The sequence below is a fragment of the Alosa sapidissima genome, chromosome 15 (assembly GCF_018492685.1).
Source record: "Alosa sapidissima isolate fAloSap1 chromosome 15, fAloSap1.pri, whole genome shotgun sequence".
NCBI lineage: Eukaryota > Metazoa > Chordata > Actinopteri > Clupeiformes > Clupeidae > Alosa > Alosa sapidissima.
The window spans coordinates 20,915,867-20,928,283 of record NC_055971.1 but is presented as its reverse complement, the minus strand read 5'-3'; the positions used below and the strand labels follow the sequence as shown (position 1 = coordinate 20,928,283).

The 12,417-nt window shown below is 41.8% G+C and overlaps 1 protein-coding gene across 1 annotated transcript; it reads left to right on the top strand.

Annotated features, from left to right (window-relative positions):
• Nucleotides 1-2,957: 2,957 nt before the first annotated feature.
• LOC121684475 (olfactory receptor 52K2-like) lies at nt 2,958-4,435 on the top strand. The gene is made up of 2 exons (XM_042064539.1): nt 2,958-3,015; nt 3,441-4,435. Exon 2 carries the CDS (start codon nt 3,479-3,481, stop codon nt 4,433-4,435), a length of 957 nt encoding a protein of 318 aa, XP_041920473.1. The 5' UTR covers nt 2,958-3,015; nt 3,441-3,478.
• The last annotated feature ends 7,982 nt before the right edge of the window (nt 4,436-12,417 follow it).

Here is a 12,417-nt window from a genome sequence, read left to right as displayed (position 1 = left end):
ACTTCGTGATTCAAAAATTAAATAGGTGGTCACAATGTACAAAAATGCAAATTATTTGCTGCTGGAGAATTTGGGCCCCAAAACATAAAATACTTTTGGGTCTCCCAAATGCTAGTGGGGTTTGGGGGCATGCTCCCCCGTGACGAAAATTTTGAAAAATAACCCCTAAAATGACTTCTGGTGAATTTTGTGGAACTAATTGATAAATTGACTTAAAATATATTACATACATTGAAAGCATAATACGGTCTATAAAAACCTACACAGGTTGTTATATTCAACTCATTTTAAGCAAGTCTATGGGGACTTTTCATTTGAAAAGGGGCTATTGTGAGATGTATGTATAGGCCTAGTGTATGTCTACTCATGCTTGATAGCAGAATCCAGAAAGGCTACAGCTCTCCTAAAGAAAGTTATATAAATATATGCAACGTTTATTTACTAAGCAGTTAAGGACCCATATTGAGACCAAGCTCTTGTGTTTTGTCAGTGTTTTATGAATACGTAGCCTACCACTTTGTTGAATAGCAAAAAATAAACGGTAATGCCTAGATGTGCAGCACGCCATTTCATAGCTCCTTTTAAAAACATATTCACATTTTCATATGCTAGTATCATGTGTAAACTGGATAAGGGGTAAGGTTTAAGTCACACCAAATGCAAGATAGGCTAGGCCTACGATAAATTATTTGAGAGGTAAAGTTTGTCAATAGTCTAAATATTGGGACAGGACCATAGCCTACCTTTGGTGGAAAACTGGTTAAATGTCGCTGTTCTACGACTCCGTTTTATGTTAGGCCTATCCCAAGTTCTTCCATGATGACTGGCTCTAACTGACATTCACCACCTGTTCTGCACGTACGGAATTCAATTCTAGCACGTTTTTGAAGCGCAAGGCTATGCGCAAGACTGAACCACAGAGAGGTGCGAAATATAAAGGCTGCATCATCTTGCCTAGTGTCATTCATTGAAAACATGATGGCGCAAATATTTTTTGGATGACAATGACAACTGATAGCGTAGACATACTGATAGCTTTGATTAAGCCTGAGTGACGTATATATGTATGTGGAGAGCTAGACAGTCGTCCTACTTGGCCGATGAGGCACTGAGCCAGGCAGTCGATGGCCATCAGATGGACGGCCGTTCTGGATTTTCCAGAATGCACAGATTGTCAGTCCGCCCCTGTCTGTGCCAATTGGTGAAGATTGGATGAAATTTGTGACCTGTGAAAACTTTTTAGTGTTTTTGATGAAATCCAATATGGCGGCTTGATCTATTACGTTGACATCACAACTTGACATGTGTCGGCCTTAGGACCTCCCACGGTATTAACAAACACCACTAGTAAGTTTGAATTCCAAACACATCAACAGTTACAGGCCAAAATGTAATTTTGGCAATTGCGGGGCCCCCTATACTGTAGGTCAAAGGTCACCAAATTTATTGGGTCCTAAGTCCATGTACCAAGGTTGGTTTTGATACATGAAAGGGTTGCTGAGATATGAGCTCCCTTCCTGTTTGGCGTCTTCACTGCCAATTTTGATTGGCTGTCATAGGCGAACACTTTTGTCAATAGCTCCAGAAAGTAATCAATAGTAAGGCATGGTCTGAAGATCATGTGTGTCAAGTTTTTTGACGATCGGACAACATTTTTGACCTGTAAAAGTTTTGTTTCACTTTTTCTAAAATCCAATATGGCAGAAAATCCATCATGACAGAAATTGGGTGAAACGTCATTAACCTGACTCTCGCCAGATGAATTTCATTCCGCCTAACTCCACTCATCCATCTGGGATCGCTCCATTGGAGAGGTGTTTCAGAAGGCTGGGCCTTGCATATGATTGGATAAGCCACTTTTCCGTCATCATATTGACGTGCTACTTCAACCACTCACACCGAAGGCAACCCATGACGCTGAGAACAGTCTCACAGTCGCTTCTACGCTACGTCACATCTCCCGCCCTGCGTCCTGATTGGCTCTACCATAAAATCTGGTGCCGAAATCACTCCCAACGGAAGCAATCCCAGATGGATGTGAGTGGAGCTAGGCGGAACGAAATTCAGTCAGAGTCAGGTTAAAATGTCATAGGGTGTGTTAGAAATGGCTTGGCCCAAGGATTCCAACGATACCTCATTTCTGAAAATAAACCAACTTGAAACTTGTTGGTGGCGCTAGAGCGACATGATTGAAGACAGACATGAAACTTGGTGAGAAGAATCAAGGGACTGTCCCCAATCTGTGTGCCAAACTAACCCCATACATTTCTATGGAGGACTCTTTTGAGTGCTGTGTCTCCTCATTAGAAAGTCTCTGTTTTAACTTAACTTATTATTAGGATATTGGCTACCCATGTCCTGTCCTAAATCAAACATCAAACAATCTACATAAAATATATTCATTGTACCTTCAATGCATACACACATAAACATCATTATACACACACACTAACTAGTTGGATAACAACTTCAATATATTAGTTTATTTACCAATAAGTGTGTCAGCACTCTTTTGGCACTGATACAAAGTTTGTTTCAATTCAATCTGAATTTGTATCTTAATAGGTTTTATTAACTGGACATAATGCACAACAGAGTAGGAGTAGTAAATGAGGGGGCTTTGGATTCATGCTTTGTTTTCTTTGCATATTATAGGTGACAACATCTATTTTTAAAGGTGCTATTATTATTTTTGTTGTTGTGGTAGTTTACTCACTCAGTGTATTTGTAATTCACTATCTGTTCTGGATCAGATAATGATCAGACAACAGTGAAGGCTCCATGGCCACAGCACTATTTTTAGACATGTACACCCCACCCATCATTTCAGAGCACCCAGTTAAGGTATTTACCATGGGTGTCCTTCACCGTAATATGAGAGTATAAAACAGCTACACTTAGAGCAGGGGGTAGTCTGTTTCCCCACAGTGGGTGTCTGAGATTAATCAATGCAGTCTTTTTGCCTTTGTTTGTTATGCACATAGTTTGAGTGCTACAAATATATGTAGAAAAAAGGTAGGTGAAGCTGTTTGTGTTATTTATACTATTATTCATTTATTAATAACAACTGTACAACTCACACACAATTCTAGTGAAATACCTTCATGATTTATTTTATTTATTATACTCGGTTTTTAATTATTTTTTTTACAGATCTTCTAGTATATTGAATCTAGTATAAAATATTTAAGTATGTATGTATATATATATATAATTCATATAATTATGACTTTTCTAATTATGATCTGTGCAGGCGTAATATATATTCAAAAGAAAAACATAAAGAAAATATGCAGGCTATGATCCTTCTATACAGGATATATGCCGATTTATACTTAGTTACAAATATCAGATTGCATCCTGCTGTTGAATGAGAGTAAGTTGAATGTCTTAGCTTCACAATGGCACAAATGGGTTAAAAGACATTGTTTATATTGTAGGTGAGGTGGTTACCTTGAAGAGTACAACAAAATCACCCATGATGTCTTCTAATATGTCTGTCTATCCAGTCTTCTCTGCTGTTTTGACAATGGAAACACTAAAACTTGCACCACCACAAAATTATCCTGCATTCATCTTTGGGACTATAACCTATTTAAGCATTGTCCTTTGTAATACAATGATTCTTTATGTTATTGTCATCAGTAAAGATTTGCATAAACCCATGTATATTTTATTATTCAACATGCCACTTAATGACCTGGTGGGTGCAACTGCTTTTTTCCCACATATGGTCTCTAGTCTTTTGTCCCAGAATATTTTTATATCCCATCTTGCGTGCATCTTCCAAGCATTTCTTGTGCACTTGTATGGAGCTGGAGCCCTTCTCATTCTAACCGCCATGGCATATGACAGGTATGTTGCCATATGTAAGCCTCTGAGGTACAACTCCATTTTCACAAACGGTTACCTGATTAAACTCATCGTTCTCATGTGGACTGTGGACTTCAGCCTGATCATCATTTTGTTTACATTACTCACGCGGCCTAAAATTTGCAGGACAGAAATAATGGATCCGTACTGTAGTAACCCTGCTTTGGTTAGGCTTACGTGTGGTGACACAACGATGAATAACTATTATGGTCTGTTTATAACTGCATTTTTCCAAGGCTTATCATTGTCTGTGGTGATTTACACTTACTTACGCATTTTGATTGCTTGTGTCTCATCAGCAAATAGAACAAACGCAAGAAGCAAAGCACTCCAAACCTGTGCCACACATTTGGCAGTTTTCTTGATTTTTGAGGGCACGATTTTGTTCAATGTACTTTCTTATCGCATACAAGGTTTACCAATAGGTCTGCATAAGTTTTTTGCATTAATGATGCTTACATTTCCTCCTTTTGTAAACCCTTTAATATATGGCCTGAAGACTAAAGAAATTAAACAGAAAATTACCATTGTCTTCAGTAAAAATAGAATAACTGTTCATTAACTGTTAACAGAGATCAATACCTTTGATATTTGTATTTTATCTGCTTAGAGGGAAATGTTTACAAATCCTATTTAGTGGTCCAGTATTAAAGAGTTTATCAGAACACAGTGAATGTGTGCAGTTTAATCAAATTAACCTTTATTTATCTGAATGTCAGTCTAAATAGAATTACAGAGTTGTGTGGTCAGTGCTACACACAGAGATTGAAAACATTTAAACAATGGTAATGTCCATTTATTTGTGTTTGTGTAAATACATTGTTTAGGGTAGGTTAAGTGTTTTTTGTAGAGGTATTTTCTATATTTTAAATTGTACATCTTGTTTGTCTCACACCCACAGAAAATAGGCATGGTTGGACAGAGATGACTATTATGAGGTCAATTGAACAGAACTGGTTTACATGTACTGTACTATTTAGGAATGCTACCACCCCCCCCCCCCCCCCCCACACACACACACACACAAAACTAGAATGATCCATGACACATATATTTTGCATTTATCTGATGACCTAAAAGATATCTCAACTCAAAAGAAAAGTCAACTGGCATCTAACTCTGTTCAACTCACTTCAAATGTCACATTAAATTCTGTGAACATGCTAATAACAGGAATGGGACATCACTTGTGACATAAAGGGCAGCAAGAGCAGATGTGTAGGGAGTTGAGGCGTGCATGCATGGCAGCCATTATGCGCCAGAACGCTCACCACACACCAGCTTGAGGTGGAGAGTGAGGGAGTGAATAAGCCAATTGCTGTGTGGGATGATTAGGGGGCCAGATTGAATGAGCCAGGTTGGGAATTTAGCCAGCAGCAACCTAGTTTTCCAAGGAGGTCTCCCATCCAAGTACTAACCAGGCACACACCTGCTTAGCTTCAGTAATTCAGCTAAGACAAGGTATCCGTTGGTCTGACTTTGCTAGCTTGTACGCACTGGGCAGCCTCAAGTGGTCCATGAGGACCTGAAACTTGTATTGTTCAGAGAGGTGAGCATGGATGTATAACAGGTTTTCCAACACCATATTAAGCAGAACAAATTCACTTTCCTTTCCACTCTCAAAATAAGGCAGTCTTGGCCTTGTGATACCAAAAGCAGTGGCTACTAACAGCCCCATGATATTGGCTTACTGGACTGGGCTGTCTGAAACACAACAAAACATACACAGCACAGACCAAAGCAAACAAACACTAATAAAACATACAGGGACGTACTGTAACACCCCCACCACCAAAAATCAGCGTCTAATGTTGATCAATTAATGAGTTAAACAAGGCACAAAATGTATCAGGCAATACACAGGCACATCACCATGAGAATAGGCGGTCACAGGAGCTACACAGACACAGGACAATCAGGATTCTTCATGGTTTACCTGGAGATATAATATGTTAACATACTGCGACATTCACAAGTTTTACAGCTCATGCAGTGGCAACAAGCCAGAGAGGGGTCAGTTCTCTGTGTACGACGGATCAGCTTCAGCACGTCAGAAACTTCAGCACCAGACGTAGACAGCGACCGAGGTTCCAAGTTAGCTTCGGAAAAAGACACCAACTTATTCTCAGGTGATGTTAAAATATTACACGATTCTCCAGTGTGGACTATTGCTGATTGAGCAGCTGACGAGACTTGAGAAAGACTAAAATCCAATTCAGAATTCTCCACTGATGGAGTCGAAATGACCGGCGAACGAGCGATAACTTTTTGGCCAGCTAAATCATTACCTAAAATAAAGGTTAACCCTTTCATAGGTAGCTGCGGAATAACAGCGACTTTAACAAAACCAGAAGCCAGAGCACTCCTGAGGTGCATAGTGTGTAACAGGACTTTTAAAAGTCCAAGCTCAATTCCTCTTACAAACACATCAGAGCCACAATAGGTCTCCTTAGAGAACGGCAAAGCAGAAGAAAGAATAAAAGACTGGGCTGCACCAGTATCTCTGAGCACCTTGATAGGAACACTGTCCCTCTCACACCCTGAGAGCGACACCATTCCTTCCAAAACGAACGGATCAAAGACTGAATCTAATTCCCGGTGTGGATTAACTGAATTTAAAGTGTGCACAAAGCCAACACTTTTCGAATTTCTCCGCTTAGGAGACAAATTTTTCTTTTCCAGAGTTGGACACACAGCAATGAGGTGACCCACCTCATGACAGTAGTAACACTCACGAGTCTCACCTTCAGAAGGTGACTTAGGCCTTTGGAACTCTGAATCTCTTCCGTTCTGCCTCGGACTGGAAGGCTGAGCTGAACAATGACGACAAGGAGGAGGAGAAAAAAAAAGAAACAAACTTTTGTGTGTCAACACATTTGTCAGCACAGACAGCAGCCTGTGACAGCGTTGTTACCTTTTGGTCGTTTAAATAAGTAGCTACAGTCTCTGGAACACAGTTTTTAAATTCTTCCAGCAGTACGAGTTCTCAGAGTTGTTCTTTAGTATGGGCACGTTGAGAAGTGCACCACCGATCAAAAGCGCTCTCTTTCTCCCTCACAAACTCAACGAATGTGAGCCGCTCAGTTTTTCGAAGGCCACGGAATTTTTGCCTGTACGCCTCAGGAACTAACTCATATGCGTTTAGAATTGTCGTTTTTACTAAACTGTAGTCTAAGCTCTGCTGTACAGTGAGCGCAGAATAGACCTCCTGTGCTTTTCCGGTGAGCACGCACTGTAACAGCAGGGTCCAGAACTCAACAGGCCAGGCCGCGGTCACGGTCACTAAAAGGAGGAACCATGCGAATATGTAGACTGACATCGAAAGGTTGGTTCGGCGGAATCAGAGACGCTAACGGAGCCAAAGGAGCAAACGAGACAACATTATCTGAAGCATCCAACAGAACAGACAGCGGAGCAACTTCATGAGAATCTCCCAAAGGGGCAGATAGCACAGGCACAGTAAAATTGACACTAGAGCGAACGGGAGAAGTAGGCAAAGAAACATCTGATTGAAAACCTGGAGGAACTGTAGCGACGGTAAGTTTCTTTATAGCCAATTCCATCTCAAGTTTTCTCAACGTGAAATCATGCTCTTCGCGTTGAAATTGTCTTTTGCATTCATTCTCTCGCTCCTCGTATTCTAATCGCTTGAAATCAAGCTCCAATTTCTTAAGCTTGATCTCTTTGTCAATTTCCTTTTCTCTGACAATTCTGCTTTCACGTTCAGCCCGTAATTTTGCTGCCTCTAACTGCATTTTCCGTTCTTGGAATGAGTATTCCCGAAGTTTGAGCTCATTGCTTGCAGATGATGACTCTGAAGCTAGCAGAGAAACAGGGCCTTCAGCTTTCGCTGAGAAAATCTGCTTCTCCACTAGGCCTGACTCAACAGCTTTATATAAAGACATCACTCGAAAGACAAATCGAGTAATTAGCCGCAATCTCAACTAATTGCTCTTTAGTGCATTGTGCCAAAAGAATACTGACGGACTCGCAATAAATTCTACCACAGACATTTTGACTAATTGCCACTAACGAAATCGAAAAGGTCTGTGATAGACAGAATATCCGGTATGAAAGAACTATATCCAGTATGAAAGAACTATGTTTAGGCTACTAATTTCGTTTCCTCCCTCCACACCCAAAGAACAGGCCTATATTGCTCAAAAATATCCAGTATGAAAGAACATCCAGTATGAAAGAACTAGGTTTACCGATTTTGTTTCCTCCCTCCACACCCAAAGAACAGGCCTACTGCTCAAAAACAATTAACCAGAAAGACGGAAACAAATCGAAAGCCACGAAAACTAAGCTTTTGCTACAAGCCACGGCAAAAACACGTCCTTTGTCCAACCCGAACAACGATTTGGACACAGAAAAAATGCACACAGCGAAAAAAAAATTGCACGAGTCAAAAAACAGGCTTGCAACTAGACTAACAAAAATGACATCTCCAAAAAAGTTTAACCAAAAAATCTCAGAAAACGATAATTCGAAAATACAACGCTGTAACCTACCCCGGCTTGGGCACGAAACTCTGGTCCCTACTTACCTACCCCAAAACTAACTTAAACCTTGCGTAGCTTCAAAAGCGTACCAATTGAAGGTCCACAAGGAACCTCCCCCCGGAGTTGCTTTCAGAACCCAACCCAAACAAACAATCAAAAGTCTAACTCACCACGAGTTTCACGATCACAGCGTGTTTCTGAAAAGACAAAACACGCATGAAGCAAAAAACAAGTTCAAAAAACGGAAGAGCCCCCAATTTGTCACGTCCCAGTCTAGGGGTTTTGTGGGACATGAGCAAAAGATAGGAGACGGCCAAAAAACTACTGCGGAACATCAATTCAAAAATATTTATTTACAAAAATATAAGAAAAAGTATTATAGAACAAAAACTAAGGCTGCAACAAAAGTCCAAAACAAAAGGCCTCGAACACAGGCCCAGGCAATCCCCAGCCTTTTCCCGGACTCTCACTCCGAGAGCAGGCAGGAGCGACGGAGACAGAACTGCTGGAACGTGTGGCTTGCGCTAAGCAGCGGCGTAGCGTGGCATGGCAGCGGCAACCCCAAGCAAAATCCCGAAAGCGAGCGAGCGAACGAGCGAGTGTAACAGAGGTCGTCTCTCCCCTCCCTCGATCACTCTGCGTTGTGTATAAAGGATGGACGCCACAACCGACCTTGATTTTACTGTTTATTGCTCTCTGGAATATAGTACAAAACAAACACAAATCAGGCAGAGAGCGAGCCAGTCGCGTCACAGCTCCTCTGCCTCAGGACAGTAGCAAAAGAGAGCGGCAAGACCACGAGACACGCAGTTAACGGCGTGAATCGCCATAAAAGTACATGTGAAAAGACAATAACAAAAGTACATAAAACATGGCATACCTGGAATATAGGACAAAACAAACACAAATCAGGCAGAGAGCAAGCCAGTCGCGTCACAGCTCCTGCCAATCAAACAGGTAACCCATGTTTAAATACATTCAGTCAATTCACCAGTATGAAGGTCTGTAAGCTAACTAGTTAACGCAGCTACACCTGCAGCCACGTTAGCAGACTGTAGCATGTAAAACTGAGGTAATATGCATTGTGTAACGAGCTAACATAAAAACAGTGATTAAACAAACGTAACTCGTATATAAGGTGTGCAACACCAGAAAACAGTTCTTTGTGAAAAATGCACAATACAAGTACAGTATATAAAAGATATGATGTATTGTATGCAAGACTCCACATACCTCTGCCTCAGGACAGTAGCAAAAGAGACAGAGGAGGGGGCTACCCGAACACTTAAGGGGTCTTCAGCGTGGGAACCAACCCCTGCCACACCCAAGCCACACCCCCCTACCACTTACTGTACCTCAGAGGCGTGGGAAACAACAAAATAAGCTCATAGAACTTGATGAAACGATGGGGAAATTCAGGGAAGCATAATTACCCCTGCTACACGAGCTCCCGGATGACGTCAGCCGGCACCTTTTATAGGCCGGCCCAGCAATTAAGCCCCCTGCTGGACTGTCTGAAACACAACAAAACATACACAGGACAGACCAAAGCAAACAAACACTAATAAAACATACAGGGACGTAACAAGGGTATTTGAATCTTGGCAGGATGAGGTATGGTCCACACTAAATGGTGGAACGAAGGAGGTGAGGGAGCAGCCTGCTCTGGACTGGACGTCTGAACTACTGGGTGGCTCCCTTGAACAGAATGGAGAGTCTCAGACTTACAGTATTTACGGGCCGATTTACAGCCAGAGGCAAGGATTGGAACAAAGAAGTGGTTGCCTGATTCACTGGAACAGGATTGGAGGCAGATGTTTGAGGACCAGCAGAGGGAGCTTGCTGCTCTGAGAACAGGTCAACATGTTCACCTGAATCTTCTTGAGCTCATGGAAAATGGGGCCAGCACTTGAGGTGGGTTATAATCACTGGACCGAGCTGGCGGAGCAGGTGGGTGTTCTGTGGTCACTTCTCCGGTGAACAAGGTTATTAGCTGAGCCTCTTCCAATTCTCGTTGAACTCTCTGCAGCCATTGCTGTAGAGTCAGGGATCGGGTCAACCTCTCTCGCTCCTTCAACACTGCTTGAACTTGCCTGTCCAGTTCTTGAGCCTGATCATCTAGGGCTTGCTCCTCCTGGATCTGACTTTGGAGCTCCACCTGGTGGCTCTTCCGTGAGCTCTTCCGTGAGCTTTGGGAACTTCTACTGGCATAAGTGTAAGTATAAGAGGAGACCTTCTTCGATCTTGGTAATGACACACGCTTATCCCTCTAGATATGTCGGGTCTCACCTCTCCCTATAAGGGTGGAGCTGGTTGTGGAGCTGATATCTCCTCTACCGATTCGGGCTGGACATTTGTGGGTGATTTCTTCTTCCTCCACTTCTCCATCCTCGGCTGCTGTCATCTCTTCCTCTTCAGGCTGTTCGAGGGTATCTGCCTGCGCAGCAGCAGTCGTAGTAGGAGATGGTTTGGCTGCTTGGCTGTGATGAGGGAGGCTCTTGGGTTTACTGTAGACTTTCCCATCAGGAGCCGGGAAGTCATAGCGGTCAACTTGGCGTCTCTCTCAGCACTCCTCACGCCCGGATAAAGTATCACTGGGTTTGACTGGGAGAGCCCTCTCATCCAACTCTTTTCCATCTGGTGACTCCATACCAATGCCTGCCATGGTATCCATCTCTCAGTCTCCGGCTCGAAGGACCATTGAAGGAACTGTAGGGGCAATATGGGTCGAGTGAGTGTGTGGTGCCTTGGTCAGGAGGCTCAATGGTATGGAGTGATGACACGGAGATAGCAGGTTTCGGTTATTTTATTTATTTGAATTTTAATTCATTTGTGCTGCATCCAAGAGGAAGTAAACAGAAAATTGACTAATCAGTGAATGGGGTGAATCAGTAAAGATCCCAACTTACAAACCAAACAATTGACATTTGAATAATACTGAAATCACATGGCTATTTTAGGTACAACTAAACAATCCTTGAAATCCCAAGTCAACCAGCACCATTAACCAGCACAAACATAGCCCCACATAATCACATACCCTTCACCATACCTAGAGATTGGCATGGTGTTATTTCAGTTAGTCTATTAGCTGGTTTGATGATCATTGAGCTCAATGCAAAACGTTAAACGTTAATTCAAAGCAGTCGTTAATTTACAAGGTCAGCCTATATGAACCAATTAATTAACTTGGTGACCCAACTTTGTTCAAAATTGATGCATTCAAGATAACTTTGCAAAGTTAGTGTTATAGCCTACTTATCACAACGTTGTCAATTGCAAGCGCTAATTTATTCTAACGTCCCTATACGGAACTACCTGCTTCATTTGCAGAGGACGAAGAGAAAGCACCTTTTTGATAATTGAGTCAGTAGAGAAATAACTGTTCAGAATGAATCTGTAGCCTTGGGTAGGCTTCTGCAGAAAACAATGTTGGTGGCGATTTAATACTATCTAGCAACGTTTTTATGTGTGTTTAATTTACAATGGCACATTATGTATTTATTTATTAGTATATCTGCAGCACCAGCTGATTTTAACTCTGCTGAAGAGGATATATTTAGAACTTGTCATTATTTCAATAAATTTGACCATTTTAAGCTTGACCTACCACTTTCTTAGAGCGAGGTGGGACTCGAAAATGCCCCCTTGATCAAAGTGGGGAATGAAAGAAAAAGTTTGAGAACCACTGGCTTAACAAGTTACCTGCAGTCCAGAACACACAGAATATTGCAACAGAAAGCTGCCTTTATAATCAACTACTATTTGTTCCAACAGCATTCAAACAAAGCCTTTATAATAGTGAAAAAATATTCCATAAGAAGTCAAATAAAATACTGTTACTGTAGTAACTGTACCACATTATCCCAAGCTTCAAAGAGCTCCCCACGTCTGTGACAGGCAGACGTGACACCGCTAAATTCTCAGCTTGTTTAGGCTATACCCCACACTGAACGCGTAAGACTGTTAGGCCCATCACTGTGGGGTGTGGTAGCCTACTCTCTGGGATTTAGGTCAAGCAATATAACCATACAAATGC

What these genes read in the sequence shown, in the direction of transcription:
- LOC121684475 (XM_042064539.1), top strand. Translation starts at nt 3,479, where the DNA reads ATGATGTCTTCTAATATGTCTGTCTATCCAGTCTTCTCTGCTGTTTTG.